Below are 23,631 nucleotides of genomic sequence, written 5' to 3'. Positions count from 1 at the left end.
AACGATGAATGGTCTTTCGTCTTTGGTCTTTGGTCTTTTGTCTTTGGTCTTTCGTCTTTGGTCGTTGGTAGTGTGTATGCTCATGTGGTTTGCTCAGCAGTTCAAGGGAAGTCGTTAACGACGGTCGTAAACGATGTGTGCATCGTCAAGTGTGTATGGGCCTTAAGAAGAGACATTATCAATATTTATAAATATAAATTACAATACATGGAGCTATCAGGCGATTTGTTTATTGAAAAATCTTTTACACAGGACATGCGGCCATCCTCTGAGGTTAGAGGAGAGACCGTTTCATACCCACCGTAGGAAAGGGTTCTTTACAGTAAGGGCAGTACAGAGATGGAATTCTCTGCCAGACAAGATTGTGATGGTGGACTCGGGGTATTTCAGAGTTGATTGCAGCAGCAAATTTGTTAGAAGTTGGTCAAAACCATGTGCACTGCAGGTGTGGCAATTGTTTAAGTACATCAACAGCAAGAGACTAAAGAAGGAGAGTATAGGCCCTTTAAAGGACAAGAGGGGAGTCTTAATCAAAAATGATAATGATATAGCAAACAAACTAAACAAGTTTTTTTCAACGGTATTTACCAGAGAGGACCAAATGCTGGGTCTACCACAAAATCTCAACAAAGATAATGTCCCACTGCTAAATGCTTATTTATTTAATGAGGTAGTCTGTGACCGATTAAAAAAGTTAAAGATTAATAAGTCACCTGGCCCAGATGGAATTCACCCGAGAGTTCTTATGGAGTTGCACGCTGAACTAGCAAGGCCTCTATTTTTTATCTTCATGGTTTCGGTTAAATCGGGTATAGTTCCCAAAGACTGGCGTATAGCGGAGGTAGTGCCGATATTTAAAAAGGGGAGCAAAGCTGAACCAGGTAATTATAGACCAGTTAGTCTTACATCTATAGTGGGGAAAGTATTGGAAGGTATTCTGAGGGACAGTATTCAAAAGTTCCTTGAAGCAAATGAGGTCATTATAAGTAACCAACATGGATTTGTGAAGGACAGATCATGTCAAACCAACTTACTTGGCTTTTATGAAACAGTAAGAGCGAACCTTGATCAGGGTAAGGAGGTGGATGTAATCTTTTTAGACTTTGCCAAAGCTTTCGACACTGTACCACACATGCGTCTTATCTATAAGCTACAAGGAATAGGGGTAGGGAGCACAATATTCACTTGGGTCAGTAATTGGTTAGATAATATGGAGCAGCGCGTTGTGGTCAATAGATCATTTTCAAATTGGACTAAAGTACTAAGTGGTATGCCACAAGGGTCTGTACTTGGACCACTTTTGTTCAACATTTTCATCAACGCCCTAACAGTAGGTCTAGAGAGCATGGTTTCCATTTTCGCAGACGATACCAAATTGTGTAAGGTTATAAATACAGAGGGGGATGCTGAGTCTCTTCAGAACGACTTAACTAAACTGGAAGCATGGGCAGCAAAATGGAGAATGAGATTCAACACAGACAAGTGTAAGGTAATGCACTGTGGGGGCAAGACCAAAAATTACACCTACATACTAAATGGGGTAATACTAGGGGATTCTGTACTGGATAAAGACTTAGGGGTTCACATAGATAACAAATTAAGCAGCAGTACCCAAAGTAGGAGTGCAGCAAAGAAGGCTAATAAGATATTAGCATGCATAAAACAGGGAATTGATGCAAGGGACGAGAGTATTATACTCCCATTATATAAATCACTAGTGAGGCCACATCTTGAATACTGTGTGCAATTTTGGGCACCATATTACAAAAAGGATACCCTGGAGCTAGAAAAGGTTCAGAGGTGTGCGACCAAACTAATCAAGGGCATGGAGACGTTGGAATACGAGGAAAGGCTTGCAAGGCTAGGCTTGTTTACATTGGAAAAGATGAGACTAAGAGGGGACATGATCAACATCTACAAATATATAAGTGGTCAATATACAGAGCTCAGGAGGGACCTGTTTTCTATAAGATCAGCACAGAGGACACGTGGTCACTCACTTAGGTTAGAGGAGAGGAGTTTCCGCACATTGAGGCGAAAAGGTTTTTTCACAGTAAGGACAATACGTGTTTGGAATTCCCTGACTGAGAGAGTAGTAACAGCGGACTCAGTCAACACCTTTTAAGAATGTGTTAGATAAATTACTATTGGATAAAGATATTCAGGGTTATGGTGTGTAGGCACGCATTATAGTTAATATAACTAGTCCTAACCTAAAAATAACTAGTCCTATAATAAGACTGCATAGGAGACCACAAATAGGTTGATCTCGATGGACAATTGTCTTTTTTCAACCTTAGTTACTATGTAATATAACATTTGCAGAGAGAGTTAGATTTGGGGGATCCGGTCTCTAGGTCGACCACTATTGGTCGACAGTAACTAGGTCGACAGGGTTTCTAGGTCAAAAGGTAGACATGAGTTTTTCGCGATTTTTTTTCTTTTTTTGAACCTTTTCATACTAAACGATCCACGCGGACTACAATTGGAACGGTATTCTTGTCCAAAGCATGGCGAGCGAAGCGAACCATGCGAGGGGACATGGTGCACTAATTGGGGTTCCCGGTCACTCTGCGAAGAAAGCGACACCAAAAAAACATTAAAAACTCGTGTCGACCTAAAGACCCTGTCGACCTAGTTACTGTCGACCAATAGTGGTCGACCTAGTTACTATCTACCTTCCATACCACACCCGATTTGGGTGGGTTTTGTTGTTTCTGTGCAGGGTAAATACTGACTGCTTTTATTTTTACACTGCAATTTAGAACTCAGTTTGGACACACCCCACCCATATTTAACTCTCTCTGCACATGTTACATTTGCCCCACCTGCAGGGCACATGGTTTTGCCCAACTGCTAACAAATTTGCTGCTGTGATCAACTCTGAATTAGGCCCTCAGTCAATATTTTTAAAAACGGATTAGATCAATTTCTAACTGAAAAAGATATCCAAGGATATAGCATTTAAAATGATTGTATTTTAGAAACAACGCAAATTATAGTGTAAGATAGATTTACAACATAACTCCATCCAAGTCATTATAGTTAAACTATAGTTGTACACGGAATAGTGTACGATTTATACTACAGGTTGAACTCGATGGAAATATTGTCTTCTTTTCAACCTCCTAAACTATTTTACTATGTTCTCAAAAAGATGGTTCTATGATCTGAGATGGCGACATGTTGGTGGTGGGGATTGTTGTGTGAATGAGCATGCTGTGGTAAAGATGGTTGTTCCATAGCACCTCTGGGTCTGATTCAGAGATAGACACGGTTTACATGACTGCTGCGATGTAAAAATATGCTAATGCCACAGTGTAAAGCGTCTGCTTCTGCCGGCATTGCAGATCCGAATGCTGAGTCCTAAGATGCAGTATTGGATCTGCGAAACCATCAGCCATATGAGTAACCCTGAGCTTACTCAGATTGGCCCTTAGAGCTCCGTAGAATGGGTCAGTACCCTGGACGCTATACTCTCAAAAAATGGGGTGATACTCCCCGTGCCCCCCCACTCCCTCCCCACCTTTTTTATGGAATGGAGGCCGGGAACATACGCACCTTGTCACCAAACGGGCACAGCCTGTCAATCAAAAAAAAAGTTAAGGAGGTGAAATTCTGCGTATTTTTCAAGATAATGTATTCTTGCAAGACTGCCTGAATGATTCCTCATCTTAAAAAATAAATTGTTTTATGTGAAATGTAGTAACATTGTTTATGAACAGGTGGTCTGGACGTAATCACCGTGAAAAAATTGGAGTCCATGTGTTTTTCGACCAAGTTTTGAACATGGAGCCATACTGTAGAGCTACATTATCTCCCACCGACACAGGGACCTTTCTTTATGACCTCTCTGCAGTGGTGATGCACCATGGTAAAGGATTTGGTTCTGGACACTACACGGCGTACTGCTACAACACAGAGGGTGGTAAGCGAAGTTCACTCTTGTTTATCCTCTTTTTTTTTTTTTTTTTTTTTTTTAAATCAAGTATTTTTATTGTGTTTTGTTGAATAAACACAAATACAAAAATAAACAATGACAAACTGTATTATACAAAACATGCATTTCCTGAGTGAAAACAATAGACATAATAATGGACATCGAAGCACTTAAGTAAATATACAGTACAGAGCCATCACCATGTAAGTGAAACGACAATACATATAGATATTCAATTCCAAAGCAGGCTATTAAGAGCAATGCAAGTCGTATATTAACCAAGAGCAGAAATATCTGCCCTGCATAGAAAAGTTATTAGAAGTGAGGCAATAAACAGATATACATCGAGGCAGGTCAGTGCGAACCAGAGGCAAGAGGTTGTAGAACCTGTCCTAGAAAGCATAAGGTTAGTTAAACAGAGGGATCAAAAGAATACCGTGAGTCTTTCTAAAGTCCCCAGACCTTATCATATTTCCCTGAACATTTATGTTTGGCGTACATAAAACGCTTGTGAGATAGTGTGGTGTTAACCAGCGCTACCCAGGTTGCACAGGAAGGGAGGGTCATAGCCCATCTAAATGTGGGCTATACAAACACGAGACAGAGTAAGGAAAGTATTAGCATATGTTCAGAGATGGGCAGGAAGAGACTCCTCCAGACCTAGCCCAAAAATACAAATTTGAGGATCATGAGAGGGATCAAAGTACTTGTATTACGGATATTTGTCGGAACTTCTTCCATAAAGGCAGACACCAGAGGACACAACCAGAGCAGATGCCAGAAATCTGCAGCAGGAGTAGAACACTTAGATCAAGTATCGGATGCCGATCCTCCAATTTGAGACAGTCTACTAGGGGTCCAATAGACTCTATGTAAGATGTACAGCTAGATCTGCTGAAATCTGGCATAGGCCGTAGTGGCCATCGGGGAGGGAAAAACACAGTCACAGTCCTCATCATCCAGCGCACCCAGGTATATCACCCATTTTGCACGGAGAGCACCCAAACCAGCAGACCAAGAGAAGGAGAGGAGTATACAGCCGAAACCTTTTTACATTGGGGCATGTTTCAAACCAGTGCATGTACAAGGTGATTCAGAGGGTTGCGGAGCAAGGCCCCCACACTGTGCAGTTAAGGCATGGCGGAGTTGTAGGTAACAAAAAAAAAAATGTCTAGGAATGGCATACGTAGAGGACAAAAAAATCAATTGAGTGAAGAATTCCATCTTGGTAGATTTGACCCAGTGCAGATACCCCAAAAGAGAGACTCTTGTGTATCTTGCACTGACTTTTATGTGCAGCCATTCTTATCTCGGAAGCTTTTATTGGTGCTAAAAGGAGCATGTCTGTTTATCATTTTGAAACTTTGATATGTAGTAATTGTGTCTTATTCGCACGGCAGAAGCAGAGAAACGCCACTCAATCTGTGCTGGAGTAATTCCGCCCTATTTTATAGTTTTGGATGTTTTAAAAATGTTTCTCTTGCGTCATAGAAGATACTGGGGTCCACATTAGTACCATGGGGTATAGACTGGTCCACTAGGAGCCATGGGCACTTTAAGAAATTGATAGTGTGAGCTGGCTCCTCCTTCTATGCTCCTCCTACCAGACTCAGTTTAGAAAATGTGCCCGCAGGAGCTGGTCACGCTTGGGAAGCTCCTGAAGAGTTTTCTGCATTTATTTTCTATTTGTTGTTTTCAGGTAGGTCTGGTTGGCAACAGACTGCCTGATTCGTGGGACTTAGGGGGGGAATGGCCCAATCTCCCTAGGGTTAATTGTCCCGGTCCCCGTGACAGAACACTGAGCTCCTGAGGGTCCTATTCGCAAGCCCCACCATGGCGAGCGACCAGACCCGCAGCACGCTGTCACCCCTAACAGAACCAGAAGACTGAAGAGTGGTGAGTAAGTAGCCGGCGTCCCGGTTAGCAGGTCGCCAACTGTAATGGCGGCACAAGGGTAGGAGTGCAGCGCTGCATACACGCTGCGCTTCAGGCACACTGTGAAACCGCTGTGAGGGACGAACTGAAGCCACTTCTATTACTCACACTGGCACTACACTACAGGGGTTTTAACCCACTGTTGACTACATTATTCACCTCAGTCAGTATAAAAAAACGGGAAGACTGCGTGCCATTAAGGGGGCGGGGCTTCACTATGAGCAGATCCAGCAGCTCACCAGCGCCATTTTCCCTATGCAGCTTAACTCAGGCAGACTGGCAGGGAAGCGCCGCTCCTCCACTCCAGAGCACCTCAGCGGTACCAGGGGGTCATAGCAAAGGTGGGGAGCAATATATTGTTGTACTAAACCCTACTAAGGGTACATAGTTTGCGACCCAGCTAAACTTGCACTTTAGCTATAGGGGCACTGTGTGGCTGGCTCCATTTTACTCTGTTTTTCCGTAGAAGGGCTCTGTGTGGGTTAACTGTGTTTTAACCTATTCCTGTGTGTACTGTATGTGTGTGTTCTCTCACATTTAATATGTCAAAGGAGTGTGTATCATGCACAGCAGAGTGTTTTCTCATACGTCCTAGAGGATGCTGGGGTCCACTTCAGTACCATGCACTTTAAGACTTTTTCAGAGTGTGAACTGGCTCCTCCCTCTATGCCCCCCCCTCCAGACCTCAGTTTAGAAAATGTGCCCAGGCAGACTGGTCGCACTCTAGTGGAACTCTACTGAGTTTCACTAAAAGACTTTGTTAGGTTTTTTTATTTTCAGGGAGGCTGCTGGCAAGTCTCCCTGCTTTGTGGGACTTAGGGGGAAGAAATAGGAACCAACTTGCTAAAGACTTTCATGGCTCTGCTTCGTGCTGACAGGACACCATTAGCTCCTGAAGGGTACTGAACACTAGCTGCGGCTATGCGCTCACTCCCACAGCACGCCGCCAACCCCCTAACAGAGTCAGAAGACGGGTGAGTAATATTACCGGAGATCTGCAAGAGGGACCTCCGGTCATCGTGACTGCTCAAGGTACCGCGCAGCGGGCGGGAACGCTGCGCGAACATGCTATCCAGTACACAGCGCACAGAAGGGTGCAGGGGGGGCGCCCTAAGCAGCATGAAACCTACTCCCGCGCCCTGTGCAGCATGAAACCTACTCTTAGACTGGCAAAAGTAGTATATTATGCCGTGGCACAATCCTACACCTCCGCCAGTATAAATATTTTTGTGATGAATTCTGAGGGTAAACGCGCCATTACAGGGGGCAGGGCTTCCTCCTCAGTCAGCCAGCATACTGCTCAGCGCCATTTTCTCCAAGCAAACTGCAGGGGAAGAAACGCTGGTCCTCCTCCACTTCTGAATCAAGTATCAGGGTGCAAAAAGGGGGGGGGGGGGCACAACGTAAATTGGTGCTTAATTATAGATGTTTGGCATTATAAAAGGGCTACAGGTCTTTGTGTACATTTTACATTACACAGGAATTTTAGTATTGGCGCTGAGTTGTGAACTGGCAAGTCCCTTTTCTGTGTCCTTCTGACAGATTTTACTGTCGGTCTGTCCCCTATAAGCCACGGAGTGTATGTGGTGTGTTTGTGCACGTGTGTGACGTGTGTCTGAGGCCGGGAGCTCTTGCCCTGAGGGAGCCATTTTACTGACACAGAGTTGTAATGCGGTGGCGCTGCCGGCACACCATGAGCCTGAATGGGTGAAAGAATTACGTGCTAGTGTGAATCATATCAGTAAGAGATTAGATAAGTCTGAGTCTCATGCAGAAACCTGGAGAAAATCCGTGGAAGATGTGATCTTTAATAGTTCTGCTCTTTCATCCACAGGGGACCCCTCTGGGTCACATAAAAGGTCATTTGCACATATAGCACAAACTGATACCGACACGGACTCTGATTCCTATGTCGACACTAGTGATTCCAGGGGAATAGATCCTAAATTAGCGAAAAACATTCAATACATGATTGTGGCTATAAAGGAGGTCTTAGAAGTTACGTAGCCTTACCACAGGAGAAGGCTTACTTTTATGAAGAAAAGAAAATTAATGTAACTTTTCCTCCATCTCATGAGCTAAGCAGTCTCTTTGAGGGAGTCTGGGCAAACCCTGAAAAGAAATTTCAGATTCCTAAAAGAATTCAGGCAGCTTACCCTTTTCCTGCAGAGGACAGGAAAAGGTGGGAGTCACCCCCCGTTTTAGACAGTGCCCTGTCACGTTTAACAAAAAAGGTGATTCTCCCTGCGCCTGGGACGGCTTCACTACAGGAGCCGGCAGACCGCAAGTTAGAGACTACGTTGAAATCTATGTGGCAATGGGATACTACTCAGGCCTACCATTGCCTGTGTGTGGGTGAGTAGTGCTATTGAAAAGTGGTCAGAAAACTTGTCATCAGACATTGACACAATAGATAGACGAGATACTCCTAACGTTAGGTCATATCAAAGACGCTGCTGTGTATATGCTAGAAGCCATGAAAGATATTTGTCTCTTGGGATCAAGAGCCGCCACCATGGCAATCTCAGCATGAAGGGCGTTGTGGATTCGCCAATGGAATGCTGACGCAGATTCCATAAGAAATATGGAGGCTCTCCCATACAAAGGTGAGGCTTTCAAAAAAGAAAAAAGTACGATCTCACTTTGCGCTCACTGTCCCAGGAATCCGGCTTTGTCGCAATGGACAAGTGTAGTCCGATCAATATGAAAAGGAAAATAAAAAATGCAACATGGTGTAATACTGCAATGAGGATGGGTCTTTCACCGCTGTGTGATACGAAGAATGGAAGTGTTGGTATAGTCCCAAATAGAAAGTTCATGCATCCCCCTCCTTTTCAAAGGCACCCAACGTGATATGCAGGATTTAGGTGATGAACTCTTACATGTATGCTTACTTCTGTAAGACGTGTTGAAAGCTCATAAAGGTTTCTTTTGCGGTCCTTAGACTCTCCTCACATAGGTGGATGAACCCCAATGTCCCTCGTAACAAATCAGAGCCAGAGATACAATCCAATTAGGACAAGAACACTCTTTTAATTTTCAGAGTACAAACCAAGGTAAACAAAAAAAGCCATACCATATGGGGAAAGGCAAGATGATGTTTGAGCCGATAGCAATGGACCCGGATACCAATAGCTACAGTGGGGATCGAAAGTTCGGGCACCCCAGGCAAAAATTAATTTTAATGTGCAAAAGGAACCCATGGAAAGATGGAAAAATCTCCAAAAGGCATCAAATTACAGATTAGACATTCTTATAACATGTCAAAAAAAGTTTGATTTTATTTCCATCATTTACACTATCAAAAGAACAGAAAACAAAAAATGGCGTCTGCAAAAGTTTGGGCACCCTGCAGAGTTAATACCTTGTACTGCCCCCTTTGGACAGCTGAAACCTGGCAGTTTCATGGATTGTTCTCAATCATCGTCTGGAAAGACCAGGTGATGTCAATCTCAAAGGTTTTAAAAGCCCAGACTCATCTGACCTTGCTCCAACAATCAGCACCATGGGTTCCTCTAAGCAGTTGTGTAGAATACTAAAGCTGAGAATAGTTGACGCTCACAAAGCAGGAGAAGGCTATAAGAAGATAGCAAAGTGTTATCAGATGCCCATATCCTCTGTTCGGAATGTAATTAAGAAATGGCAGTCATCAGGAACAGTGGAAGTTAAAGCAAGATCTGGAAGACCAAGAAAAATATCAGACAGAACAGCTCGCAGGATTGTGAGAAAAGCAAGTCAAAATCCACGTTTGACTGCACGATCCCTCCAGGAAGATCTGGCAGACACTGGAGTTGTGGTATAATATTCCACTATAAAAAGATATTTGTACAAATATGGTCTTCATGGAAGAGTCATCAGAAGAAAACCTCTTCTACATCCTCACCACAAAAATCAGCGTTTGAAGTTTGCAAATGAACATATAGACAAGCCTGATGCATTTTGGAATAAAGTTCTGTGGACCGATGAGGTTAAAATAGAACTTTTTGGCTGGAATGAGCAAAGGTACATTTGGAGAAGGAAGGGCACAGAATTTAATGAAAAGAACCACTGTCCAACTGTTAAGCATGGGGGTGGATCAATCATGCTTTGGGGTTGTATTGCAGCCAGTGGCACAGGGAACATTTCACGAGTAGAAGGAAAAATGGATTCAATAAGATTCCAGTAAATTTTGGATGCTAACTTGATGCCATCTGTGAAAAAGCTGAAGTTAAAGAGAGGCTGTCTTCTACAAATGGATAATGATCCCAAACACACCTCAAAATCACGGTGGATTACATCAAGAGGCGTAAACTGAAGGTTTTGCCATGGCCTTCACAATCTCCTGACCTCAACATTATTGAAAATCTATGGATAGACCTTAAAAGTGCAGTGCGTCACAGACAGCACAGGAATCTCAAAGAACTGGAAGACTTTTGTGAGGAAGAATGGGCGAAGATACCTCAAACAAGAATTGAAAGACTCTTGGCTAGCTACAAAAAGCGTTTACAAGCTGTGATACTTGCCAAATGGGGCAGTACAAGGTATTAACTCTGCAGGGTGCCCAAACTTTTGCAGACGCCATTTTTTGTTTTCTGTTCTTTTGAAAGTGTAAATGATGGAATTAAAATCAAACATTTTTTGACATGTTATAAGAATGTCTAATCTGTAATTTGATGCCTTTTGGAGATTTTTCCATCTTTCCTTGGCTTCTTTTTGCACATTAAAATGAATTTTTGACTGGGGTTCCCAAACTTTCGATCCCCACTGTATTGATTCCCCACTATGGATAGGCTGGTAAGTGCTTCAGTTGTCATACCCTGTGATACAAGTATCTACTGCTGATGGTTGTTCTGCTATTGTTCCAGTGATTATACACTGAATCTTGAAAAAGACGCTGCACAGCGTCAAAACGCGTCGACAGTGTTTGTTGTAGGTTACAGATCATCCTATCCATAGTGGGGAATCAATAGCTATTGGTATCCGGGTCCATTGCTATCGGCTCAAACATCATCTTGCCTTTCCCCTTATGGTATGGCTTTTTTTGTTTACCTTAGTTTGTACTCTGAAAATTAAAAGTGTTCTTGTCCTAATTGGATTGTATCTCTGGCTCTGATTTGTTACGAGGGACATTGGGGTTCATCCACCTATGTGAGGAGAGTCTAAGGACGGCAATAGAAACCTTTATGAGCTTTCAACACGTCTTACAGAAGTAAGCATACATGTAAGAGTTCATCACCTAAATCCTGCATATCACGTTGGGTGCCTTTGAAAAGGAGGGGGATGCATGAACTTTCTATTTGGGACTATACCAACACTTCCATTCTTCGTATCACACAGCGGTGAAAGACCCATCCTCATTGCAGTATTACACCATGTTGCATTTTTTATTTTCCTTTTCATATTGATCGGACTACACTTGTCCATTGCGACAAAGCCGGATTCCTGGGACAGTGAGCGCAAAGTGAGATCGTACTTTTTTCTTTTTTGCAAGTTTGTATAGATTGGTGGTCTATTTAGTACTTTCTATTGCGGCGCCAAGAGAGGAATTATTTTTCTAATGGTGAGGCTTTGTTTGGATAGGGGCTGGATGCTTTAGTTAATGCGGCTACCGCAGGTAAGTCAACATTCTTGCCTTATGCTCCTGCACCGGCGAAAAAGACACATCACTCTCAGATGCAGTCCTTTCGGCCCAATAAATACAAAAAAGGTAAAGGTTCCCCTTTCTTTGCGGGTAGAGGAAGGGGAAAAGGAAAAAAGTCCACTTTGTCTCCAGGATCACAGGAGCAGAAATCAACCCCTGTTCCTGACAAATCTTCAGCATGACACTGGGGCTCCCTTGCAGGAGTCCGCTCAAGTGGGGGTGCGTCTGAAACTCTTCAGTCACTTCTGGGTTCAATCTGGCCTGGACCCGTGGGTCGTACAAATAGTGTCCCAAGGGTCTAAACTGTAGTTTCAAGACATTCCCCCATGCCGATTTTTCAAATCGGCCTTACCAGCTTCTGTCCCGGACAGAGAAGTAGTAGCAGCAGCAATACAAAAATTGTATCAGGATCAAGTCATTGTCCTGGTTCCCTTGTTACAACAGGGAGAAGGGTTTTATTCAAGCCTATATGTAGTTCCAAAGCCGGACGGCTCGGTAAGACCGATTCCAAACCTGACAAATCTGAATCTCTACCTGCAAAGGTTCAAGTTCAAGATGGAATCTCTGAGGGCAGTGATTTCCAGTCTGGAGGAAGTGGAATTCATGGTGTCAGTGGACATAAAAATGCCTACTTACATGTTCCCATTGTCAAAGTCGAAAAATATTGTAATGCATATGCCTTGTACTAACCCCATGCACATGTCCGCTGCTCGTGCACTCAGTCCGCCGTGCGTGCACATATCCGCAATTTGCGTAGGATCGCTCCGGCGATCATGTGCGTGATATGGGTATTTACGGCGGAGTTTGTGAGCGCGTAGAGGGTTATTAGAACATTACATATTTAACCCAAATAATGCATTTTGTACCCATAGTTCCCCTACACCACATCAGCGAGTATCAATAGTTTAAACAGTTCCAGGACTAAGAGATTCGCCTTTGCATGATAGGAAGGGTCAGATAAAGGTTGGAAGGTGATGTCTAGTATCCAGCTGTAGGGTATTTTGAGGGTAACATTCCGGTGCTGGTTAGAGAAAGATTGCATGTTCCAGCGTATAGTTATGTGCAAAAGTAGAATATAGATATTAACTGTATTTACTGTATATTATGTATGCGGTGGGAATCCAGTGGATACCACCCACCAGAGCAGTTGGGGAAAGACATCGCCCATCTATTCAAATCAATCTATGACCTCTTCTGTAATGAAAAGACACATCTCTGTGTCCAATGGACAATGAGATTACAGTAACCATTGTATTGTGTATGTAAGTTGTGTATAAAAAGACCGTTGTTGCCTGGCCGGTCAGAAGACTCTGAACGCTTTCTATCTGACTAGCGGAGGACCGGCCGGGTTGCGCTTTGGAACATTCTCACGTATGTACATTCTCTGTAGCCATTATTCTGTTTAGATTTATCTTGTTGGCCTGTAGTGTATGATTTGTACTGTTTTACCTTTTGGAATAATCCACGGTGGCCTTAGAACCCTGTGGTTTCAACTACAAATCGGTGTTGTGTCTTCACTTTCCTGCAAGGGTTTTAAAGTGTATTTATCTGTATAAAGTGTATATGTATTGATAAGGTGTACGCACTGCGGGTACTTTATACCGTCAGCGCTACTTAAGGTTTAAGGTATAACAACGTTGCAGTACTTTGCTGCTAAGGGTTTAAAGTGTAATCATATCATTGCATTGTATCATTAACAAGGTTTAAAGGTTATCAATTGTGTGTGCGCACGCTGTGTGTACTCTGTACACTCAGCGCGGCGTGTGTACGCCAAGTGCGTACCACGTGCGGGACTCTGTACGCAAATAGCGTACAAGTGTGTAGCACGTGTATTCAGTGTAGCGGCCATAGCGGCTCCACGGTAATAGTGTATCTAGAGTTATAGCTTTACGGTCTAAGATAATATCGACATGATCAATTGGGAGCTCGTCCGGTTCTTCCTCATACCCGCAGCCTAGCAGGTTTACGCAGACTTTATCTATCAGCAAAGGGCGGAAAAGTATCCCCCGTAAGCCTTCTCTTGGTCGGTGGATTCACAAGTGCTGATTAGATAAGCGTCTGCCCTGCATGGTTTGAAGGGATGCTGGAGGGATCCGTAAGGTAAAATCTGCAAATTTCTGTTTTGGCGCCAAATGCGCACACAACACACGCATACACCTGTATTTTGTACTTTGCATATCTGCTCGCATTATTGCCGTAAGCATTGATTACTAGATTCATTTTGACCTGTACTGAGAAAATTTGTTGCTATTTAGTTAAAATATAGAGTTAATAGTTATGGAAGTAAGTGTAAGACGCACACGCAGCCTGGCCTAGTTGTAAAGGTTTATACAGTAGAAACTGTGTGTTGTGTTAAGTAAGTGATTATAGTTAAATATTGCTTACATTTATAGAGGTGTGGGATTTGTAGTAATGCGGACGCACGGCCTTTGTACACGTGTCTCGGACAGAGTACGGGACTGCGTACGCAACGTAAAAGTATACACACGTGGCGTGTTTACGCAACGTGCGTTAAAGTACGACCGCTAAGTACAAATCACACAATAGCATTGTTTTAGTTTAGGCGCGAGACAGTAGCCACGCGATAATAGCACAAATTGATCAGTTTTCCAATATTTAGTTTAAAAACCTTTTTTTACTGTAGTACCTCTGGAACTAAGGCTGTTTTATCTGAATGAAAGTTAATTTTCTGTACAGAAAAACTAAAGTGTATATGAGTGAACGAGCGTGAGTGTGCAAACAATAAAGGTTTTGTGGACCCAGGGAATTCGGGATCCCGTAGGAGACCACTCCAGGTGAGTGGACACTTGGTGGCGTGAGAGTGGCTTGCTCACGTTAACATTGATTAAGGTACAAAGGAGCAAGTAGTAGATAACAGCAGACCAAGAGGTCATTGAAGTCAGAAAACCGCTGACAAAGTCAAGCGAAGCTCTGAATACCGCAGACCAAAGGTCAGCGAGGTTTTTGTGTAGAGAGCGCAGCCCAGGTGGTTGGAGTAGAACCCATATAGGCCCGTTCAGATACGCTCCGGCTGAGGTTTCGCAGCCTGAAAAATGATTCCATTGGTCGCACGGCGGATAAGTAACAGTTACCTATACGCTGGGCAATTGGACCGCGCGTTCGTGGGTGCAATACTTAGCTCACCGCGATACCCTTTTACGAGTTTTGCGTAAAATCGCGGGCTCATTGGCGCTAGGTGTAGCACACGCAACGTGATTTGTGTAACAATTTTTTGTTTTAAGGGAGTTTTCGCTGGTCACTCAGGAAATCTCTAACGACCAATATTTACTGGGAAGGGTAAGTCACTCCCACACATTTCTAGTAAATAGAGGTTACACAGGGGCCCTAGGTTGGGTACGTACCGGCGCTGACGACAGTGTTTAGGCGTATTGGCCAACGTGGGCGTGAGTGGGTGAGAGCACTCGTTGAACTTTCACCATTGCCTTATAATTGAGTATTTTGGTTTTTTGTAGGAATTAGCTGAGAAGGCAATACCTGCAAAAGATGGGGGCCAGTTGCTCAAGTAAGGGACGATCAACCAGGGTTCAGGTTGATATTCCGCGGCCCAAGGGGTCGGCGAGGTACATTATGTGTGAGAAATATGGATCACACGCAGAGGTTTTATGCAATGAATGGGAACGTATGACTGCGGAAGATAGGGAACCATTCCCTAAGGTAGGCAGTTTTAATCCAGAGGTGTTGCAGAATTTAAGGATTAGGATATGTCTGTTAAAATCCCGAAAAGAAAGGATCAGACACTCAAACTGTTTACATTTATGGCAACGAGAGAGTGATATGCAAAGGGAACTAGCTCACGCAGCCGGTTCCAACCCTAGCAGGAAACTGATAGCAACTGTACCACCACCACCGTATATTACAGGGGAGAAAGTGGCTACAGACAATGGGATACTAATATATGATAAGAGTGAACTTGATAAATGTATTAATGCTAACCCGTGCATGTTGTATCCCATCTTAAACTTCCCTCAGGACTGCAACCAAGAAGATGAGCCCAGCACTATATCGGCACTCTCTCTAGCAGCCACCATACAAGACACACAAGTGGGCACGGCCCTACCAGTAAGAACAGTAGCAAAGGCCCCTAAGGGAGGGACAGGTGAGGTCGTGTCCACAGGTAAGTACGGTACAGTACATTATGCAGAGACAATTGCACCTCACATTGTAGAAGCAACTCAGAATGATGTAATTGAACTAAATCCTGTCAGGGTGATCGCAGTCCCCAATGGGAAGACTGACGCTCAGGGAGTCACTCCCGTCAGGAACATTGCTATGCATTGTCCTTGGTCCCAGACAGAATTGAGGACAATTATGTCTGAATTTCCCGATCCAAGAAAGGATCTAGCCGCATGTCAGAGGTTTATTAGAGTATTAGGTAACGCCACCGAACCCACAAACAAAGATTGGCGGACAGTGCTACGGGCATGTTTGCCTCCAATATTGACCCTGTGAAATTCATCGCTGATTGTAAATTAGACGCAGAAGTACCTCTCACTGATGAGTACACTCAGGAGAATGTACGACAAATCAATCTGCAGTTAGGAGTATATTTCCCTACTGTTGTCAAGTGGAATAAAATCTTTTCCATAAGACAAAAAGAAGGTGAACCTGCTTCTGAATATTTCCATCGAGCACTGCAGGAAATGGCTAGATACACTGGGGTCGAGGACATTAAGGAAAATGTACATCATAGAGAGGTAGCTGTGTCCGTATTAATGGACGGCTTGAAAGAAACGTTGAGAACAAGGGTACAAACCACTCAACCTAACTGGAGAGGTATTTCGGTGGCTGCACTAAGAGAGTCCGCTATCGAGCACGATCGGAACATCATTAAGCACAGGGAGTCACAGGGGGATAAGCTGATGACCGTAAGTATCAAAGCCCTGACAACGAAGCCACATCAGCCAAAACCCCAGACCCCTGATGGTAAGTCGTATGTAGTTAAATGTTATAATTGCCAGAGAGAAGGACATTACGCACGGAATTGTAATTATAAAAGCACACATAACGTATATCGACCCCCTAGACCAGAGCATGACTCACAGCATAACACACGTAATTGGGATCAGGGAATTATGAGCCACACGCAGGGGAAACAAGGAGGTACCCACCTAGGAGGGACTGGCAGACCTCTGGAAATTCTCAGCTACCCCCCTCACATATTGTAGCTGCCAGCGCGCTGCGGGAGGGGTCACAACATACAATAGGGGTTAGGCCACACCTGTAGTTTGCAGCCAGTGAAGTTGATTGCTAGCCTTGGAAATGAACCCGAGGTTACAGTTGATGTAGCTGGTAGATCACTACCTTTTCTTGTAGATACAGGGGCGGCCAGGTCAGTGTTAAATTCAACTGTAGGTATGAAAACCACGGGTAAAACAATTTCAGCAATGGGGGTAACAGGAGTAGTGCAACACTACCCTTTAAGCAGACCAGCGGAGATTACGATAGGGCCTTTGCAGACCAAGCACTCCTTTTTGCTAGCTGCATCGGCTCCGACTAATCTACTTGGGAGAGATTTATTGTGTAAGGAGAGGTGTGTCATATATTGTACTCCTGAGGGTGTCTTCTTAGATATACCCGAGAATCACGTTCAGGAAGTGCAGGATATGTTAGACACCCCACAAAGGTTAATGTCACACTCTGCTGTTATAGACAGGTGTCCATCCAAGGTAGAGGAAATGATCTCCCAGATACCGGAATCCCTCTGGACCAAAGATGGACAAGACACTGGATTGATGGCAAACGTAGCTCCTGTAGTAGTGCAAGTAAAAGATGGTAGGATAGCTCCAAAAATCCCACAGTATCCTCTGAAGCCAGAGGTGGAATTAGGAGTGTACCCAGTCATAGAGCGCTTGCTACAACAGGGCATCCTAGTTAGGACGTCCAGCACTGCCAATAGTCCCATCTTCCCTGTGAAAAAGAGTGGGGGGAGGGGTTACAGGCTAGTGCAGGATCTAAGGGGGATAAACAAGATAGTTGAGAGCCAATTCCCCGTAGTGCCAAATCCAGCTGTCATCCTCATGCAAATTCCCCCTACTGCGAAATTTTTCACTGTCATTGACCTCTGTTCTGCTTTCTTTTCGGTCCCTCGCCTACCCCAAGGTTTCATTGACAGCCCAAGTATTTTCTCCCAGGCTTTGCATGACTGTTTACAATCCTTTCAACCTGAGAGCGGATCAGTATTAATACAGTATGTAGATGACTTACTGCTGTGTTCAGATTCACTCGAGTCGTCCTTGAAAGACACGAAACAGCTTCTGTTTCACCTTTCTAATACGGGACATAAGGTTTCAAAGGGTAAGTTACAGTTGTGCCAGACCAAGGTAAAATATTTGGAACATTGCTTGACACAAGGACTTAGACATCTCACTGCTGATAGAATACAGGCAATTCGCGACATGACTCTGCCACAAACCCAGCAGCAGATCCGCACTTTTCTTGGAATGTGTGGGTACTGCCGAAACTGGATCCCAGGGTTCTCCATACTGGCTTTACCTTTGCAGGAAATGGTTTCCTCGAACAAACCAGATCGGATCTCTCACACACATGAGTCCGAACTGGCATTTGAGAGACTTAAACAATGCCTATCACAGGCACCTGCATTAGGCATGCCAGATTATGGGAAACCTTTTGAGTTGTACGGTACGGAAAGTGCTGGGTGTGCGGCAGGTGTCCTAACCCAGAGACATGGTGATGCCAGCAGGCCGGTAGCTTACTACAGTGCACAGTTTGACACTGTAGCACGGTCTCTCCTCACATGCTTGCGAAGTGTTGCAGCGATAGCATTGCTAGTGAGTAAAAGTGAAGATGTAGTGTTGGGACACAACCTGACCATCCATACACCTCATGCAGTATCAGCCTTACTGAATTCTGCCCAAACCAGACATGTCTCATCAGCACGGTTTACACGGTGGGAATTAGCACTAATGGCCCCTGTAAACATCACCATAAAGAGATGCAGCGCACTAAATCCTGCAACTTATTTCCCAGGTGTGCCTAGACAGGCACAAAGGGTGGAGGATGAGAATGATGGTGAAGGAGTATTTAGTATAGACACTGACACACATGATTGTATGGAATATCTGAATCAAACTTTCACTGCAAGACCCGACATTAGTGACAACCCACTGGAAGGCGTAGATTTTACTTTTTACACTGACGGTAGTTGCCACAGACAGACGGACTCGGGAGACTTGTGTACTGGATACGCAGTCGTAGATGACAAAGTTATCATAGAAGCTGAACCCCTGGGCCCACTGCACTCAGCACAAGTTGCTGAGCTGGTCGCCCTAACCAGAGCGTGTGAATTGGCTAAGGGTAAGTCAGCCAATATATATACAGATTCTAGGTATGCCTTTGGAGTAGTGCATGATTTCGGGGCCCTATGGCGCCTCAGAAATTTCATGACGGCAGCTGGCACACCTGTAGCGCATGCATCCCATATAAAAAGGCTTCTAACAGCGATACAGGAACCTGACAGAGTGGCTGTTATCAAGTGCAAAGCCCACACTTACAGTCAAGACCCAGTGTCACTTGGTAACAGCCGGGCAGACGAAGCTGCTAAATCAGCAGCCAGCACCCCCATACAGACAGATATCACACAACTGATGGTATTCCATACCGTCAACACACAAAAATTAAGTGAAATGCAAAATTTGTGTTCTCCACAGGAAAAGGCAGTCTGGAGGTCAAAAGGATATGGCAGGAGTCCTCAGGACTCTGGACAGATGGACAAGGTAAGCCAGTAGCCCCCAGAGCATATCTTCCAAGCTTAGCTGAGGCGGCACACGGTCTGACTCATCTGGGCAAAGAAGGTATGTGTAAGCTGGTGAGAGCCTACTGGTGTGCGCCAGGATTCTCTTCTCATGCGGGTAAGAGAGCAATGACATGTCTTATCTGCTTGAGGAAGAATATTGGAAAGTCAATACCAACAGAACCATCCCATATCCCGCCAACAGACGGCCCTTTTCAGGTAATACAAATTGATTTCATACAGTTACCACCCTGCAGAAATTTAAAATATGTGTTAGTTTGTATTGACGTGTTTTCAAATTGGGTAGAAGCATTCCCCGCTGCCACAAATACTGCTACGTTCACTGCAAAGAAAATTGTGCAGGAATTTGTGTGCAGATATGGTATCCCTAGGATAATTGAAAGCGAAAGGGGTACCCATTTTACAGGTGAAGTCTTTCAGGTTATGTGCAAACTGATGGGAATTAATAGTAAGCTGCATACTCCGTACCGCCCACAGGCGAGTGCGAAAGTGGAAAGAGTAAACAGCGCTATTAAGAACAAGCTGAGCAAAGTGATGGCTGAAACTGGATTGTTATGGCCAGAAGCTTTGCCACTTGTATTGTACAGCATCAGAACCACTCCCAGGTCCCCCCTTAACCTATCACCCTTTGAGATTCATTTTGGTCGACAACCCCATGTAATGATTGACCCCCAGGATGATTTGAAATGCAATAATGAGGTGACTGTAAAATATATGGTTAAGATGAGCCAGCAGTTGAGGAATCAAAACAGAAATCTAAAGCTGGTGATTCCTGACCTACCAAACAGTAATTGTCATGACATTGAACCTGGGGATTATGTAATGATTCGAAATTTTCTACGCTCAGGTTGCCTCATTGACAAGTGGGAAGGACCGTACCAAGTTTTACTAACCAGCATGACAGTATTAAAGGTTGCCGAGAGAGAGACTTGGGTCCCCTCGTCCCACTGTAAGAAGGTCGCTGACCCAGAGAGAGCCCGTGACAAAGAGCAGAGTGTAGAGGAAATCGTATCACTGGAGTGCCTGTTCCGGGAAGGTTGAGAGGCAGGACTGTTGTCACGGCACCTGAGCACGAAGAACTACAAGACCAGAGGCGGTTGTCGCACCAAATTTCTTTTTCCTTTTTATTATTTTCTCCATCTCCCATTACCCTCTTTTCCCCCTTCCTTGCTCCCTTTTCTCTCCCCTTAACAAGATGGACTTACCCCAAGAGACTGCATTCCGGGTTTTCCTGTTGACCCTGTTGTTGAGCAGAGCAGTCTGTTTCGGTGAGAGTACCAGAGAGGTAGAGAGAGGATCTGGAATGGGTTCTGATGGCAAGGACGGATTTGTAGAATTCCAAGAGCAACACATCCACCGAGCAAAGGCGAGTATCAGAAAACGATCTGGCAGTCAAGAAACTAGGAGGCACTGTGAAGGGTTATTGGCTGAGGAAAATTGTATTTGTAGAAACTGTGAAAACATAGTTGATTACGGGTGCATCCAGAGATGTCAGTCCAACCTTAATATCAACATGGACCGTCATCCATTGAGTGATTATAACTCATTAGTGGGTAAGGTTTTAAACCAAACAGAATGCTGGGTGTGCTCACAAGTACCTCAAGGTCAGAGCAAGTCAGGACTAGTACCGTATCCTTTAACAATGGATGAGGTACTTGAATTACGGGGTGGGAGACCGGTGGATAAGAAATTTAATATTTCTAGGCCCCCTAGTTTGAAGCTCCACCAATATCACGTGGATAGATCCTTAGTATGTTTCAACATTTCCAATTCCCGAAAGCCGAGAAATTGGGAAGTGACATGGAATAACCAAACCATGGCATTTTCACACAGAGCCGACAGAATGCCCGTAGACTCAGAACTTATACGCCAAATAGCCGACGGTGGAAGGTATTTTCGGTATAGGTATACTCTAGGAAGTAGGACCATGCGGGTTGGAGAAGTATCACCAGGGTACTGTGCGCATATCATACAGCCTGATACGTGTACTGAACAGATGAGAGAGTTAGGGATAGGATTTTTCACTTGGAAGGTTTGCAATATGGTAATGTCATATTCTGTCCCATATGTTCTCCCCGATGATGCATATTTCATATGCGGGAGGAAGGCGTATAAGTGGCTTGCCCCAAACTCAGAGGGATTGTGTTACATTGGAAGAGTGTTGCCAGAAGTTATGACCATAACCCATGATAAGATGAAAGACGTTCACCGCAATGCTCAAGCTCCTTACACTCATACTCACTATGAACACATCGTTAAGAAACACCTTATAGATAGGACAGAGCACGCAGCCTCTGATTTGATCCACGAATCCACCAGGATTCAATTCCTACTCGCGTTAGATATCACCCGTACCGCCAGAGGAATCATAAATTATAGGTATATTCATGCGCTAGCGAACCTGATAGATAATATCACCGAGATGTATGATGACACCTTCAGGTATACAGGGAGGGAGTTGCAAGCTTACAAAACGGAACTGATCCAGCACAGGATGGTTCTAAATTATATCACAGCGGTGACAGGCGGGTACTGTGTCACCTTGGCAACTCAGTATGGTGTGAAGTGCTGCACGTACATTACAAACGGCACTGATGACCCAACCGAGGTCATAGATCAAAAGATGGACGATATCTTGCAATTGAAGTGGGAGTTCCGGAGGAGACACAACCTTACCCTTACTGCTGTGAGTAATGAACTGACCGGCTGGGTCTCATGGTTGAACCCACGCAATTGGTTCTCAGGTTTAGGAGAATGGGCTCAAAATGTTATCGTGAGTGTAGGAAAGTTTCTCCTTTGTATCCTGGGAGTTGTCATAATGATTGGTTTGATATTTAGATGTGTTCAAATTTTAACGCGGCGCAAGCACGGTACCAAAGTGATGAGTTTGAGGAGCGGGGGCATTGTTACAGCAACTGATTAAATTTATGACCCATCAATAGAGACAATGTTGTGATAAAATGTGATTCCATGGTCCGTTTCTTTCACCCGTTTCTCCTTTGTTTTCCCTCAGCAAAAATACACCCATCCGGAGAAGACTTCAATCAACACCCAAGAATGATTATGAAAATGTTATGTGAATGTATTGTACATATGTGTCTTATCCTCATCTCTACAACCTTCAGGTAGTGACACACATAGTCGACAGGTGATATCCACATATTAGCATTCACATGTGTTCCCCCTCCATGTATCATCAACTAAATGTGCACCCCATTTGTTGGAACAAGAAGCCGAAAAGAGCTCGGTAGTGTTTGTTGGCCCACTTACAGACCCTTAATACGGGATGAGAAGGATTTAATGTATAAGCAATACCTCAAAGCTTATCTAGAACATATACTCCACGATGATACATGCCCCTCAGACATGGATTTCATACATACATGCTTTTACTATCCCACTAGGTCATACATTTCCCGCCTACACCTCTCCTCCTACCATCCAATTATCTGTGGATAATGTATTGTGTATTTTTATCCAACCATCTGTAGATATTGTATTTTATATTTTTCTGTTTAATGTTTAGATAGTGGCAGTTATTGTTGACTGCCAAAGGGTGGACTGTCAAAGTCGAAAAATATTGTAATGCATATGCCTTGTACTAACCGCATGCACATGCCCGCTGCTCGTGCACTCAGTCCGCCGTGCGTGCACATATCCGCAATTTGCGTAGGATCGCTCCGGCGATCATGCGCGTGATATGGGTATTTACGGCGGAGTTTGTGAGCGCGTAGAGGGTTATTAGAACATTACATATTTAACCCAAATAGTGCATTTTGTACCCATAGTTCCCCTACACCACATCAGCGAGTATCAATAGTTTAAACCGTTCCAGGACTAAGAGATTCGCCTTTGCATGATAGGAAGGGTCAGATAAAGGTTGGAAGGTGATGTCTAGTATCCAGCTGTAGGGTATTTTGAAGGTAACATTCCGGTGCTGGTTAGAGAAAGATCGCATGTTCCAGCGTATAGTTATGTGCAAAAGTAGAATATAGATATTAACTGTATTTACTGTATATTATGTATGCGGTGGGAATCCAGTGGATACCACCCACCAGAGCAGTTGGGGAAAGACATCGCCCATCTATTCAAATCAACCTATGACCTCTTCTGTAATGAAAAGACACATCTCTGTGTCCAATGGAGAATGAGATTACAGTGACCATTGTATTGTGTATGTAAGTTGTGTATAAAAAGACCGTTGTTGCCTGGCCGGTCAGAAGACTCTGAACGCTTTCTATCTGACTAGCGGAGGACCGGCCGGGTTGTGCTTGCAAACATTCTCACGTATGTACATTCTCTGTAGCCATTATTCTGTTTAGATTTATCTTGTTAGCCTGTAGT

At 44.1% G+C, this 23,631-nt stretch overlaps 1 protein-coding gene across 7 annotated transcripts in view; it reads left to right on the top strand.

Moving 5' to 3' along the window:
- The window catches only part of USP49 (ubiquitin specific peptidase 49), a 378,308-nt gene that overhangs the window by 337,414 nt on the left and 17,263 nt on the right, over nucleotides 1–23,631 (top strand). For 6 of the 7 annotated variants that reach the window (XM_063955079.1, XM_063955073.1, XM_063955075.1 and 3 more), the window contains one exon: nucleotides 3,726–3,928. In XM_063955079.1, the coding sequence (XP_063811149.1) occupies nucleotides 3,726–3,928 (203 nt within the window). Of the gene's footprint in view, nucleotides 1–3,725; nucleotides 3,929–23,631 lie in introns of those variants that run through there. The other variant, XR_010236072.1, reaches the window with a different exon arrangement.

Source organism: Pseudophryne corroboree, chromosome 2, assembly GCF_028390025.1.
Source record: "Pseudophryne corroboree isolate aPseCor3 chromosome 2, aPseCor3.hap2, whole genome shotgun sequence".
Classification (NCBI taxonomy): domain Eukaryota; kingdom Metazoa; phylum Chordata; class Amphibia; order Anura; family Myobatrachidae; genus Pseudophryne; species Pseudophryne corroboree.
This window is presented reverse-complemented; position numbering and strand designations above follow the sequence as displayed.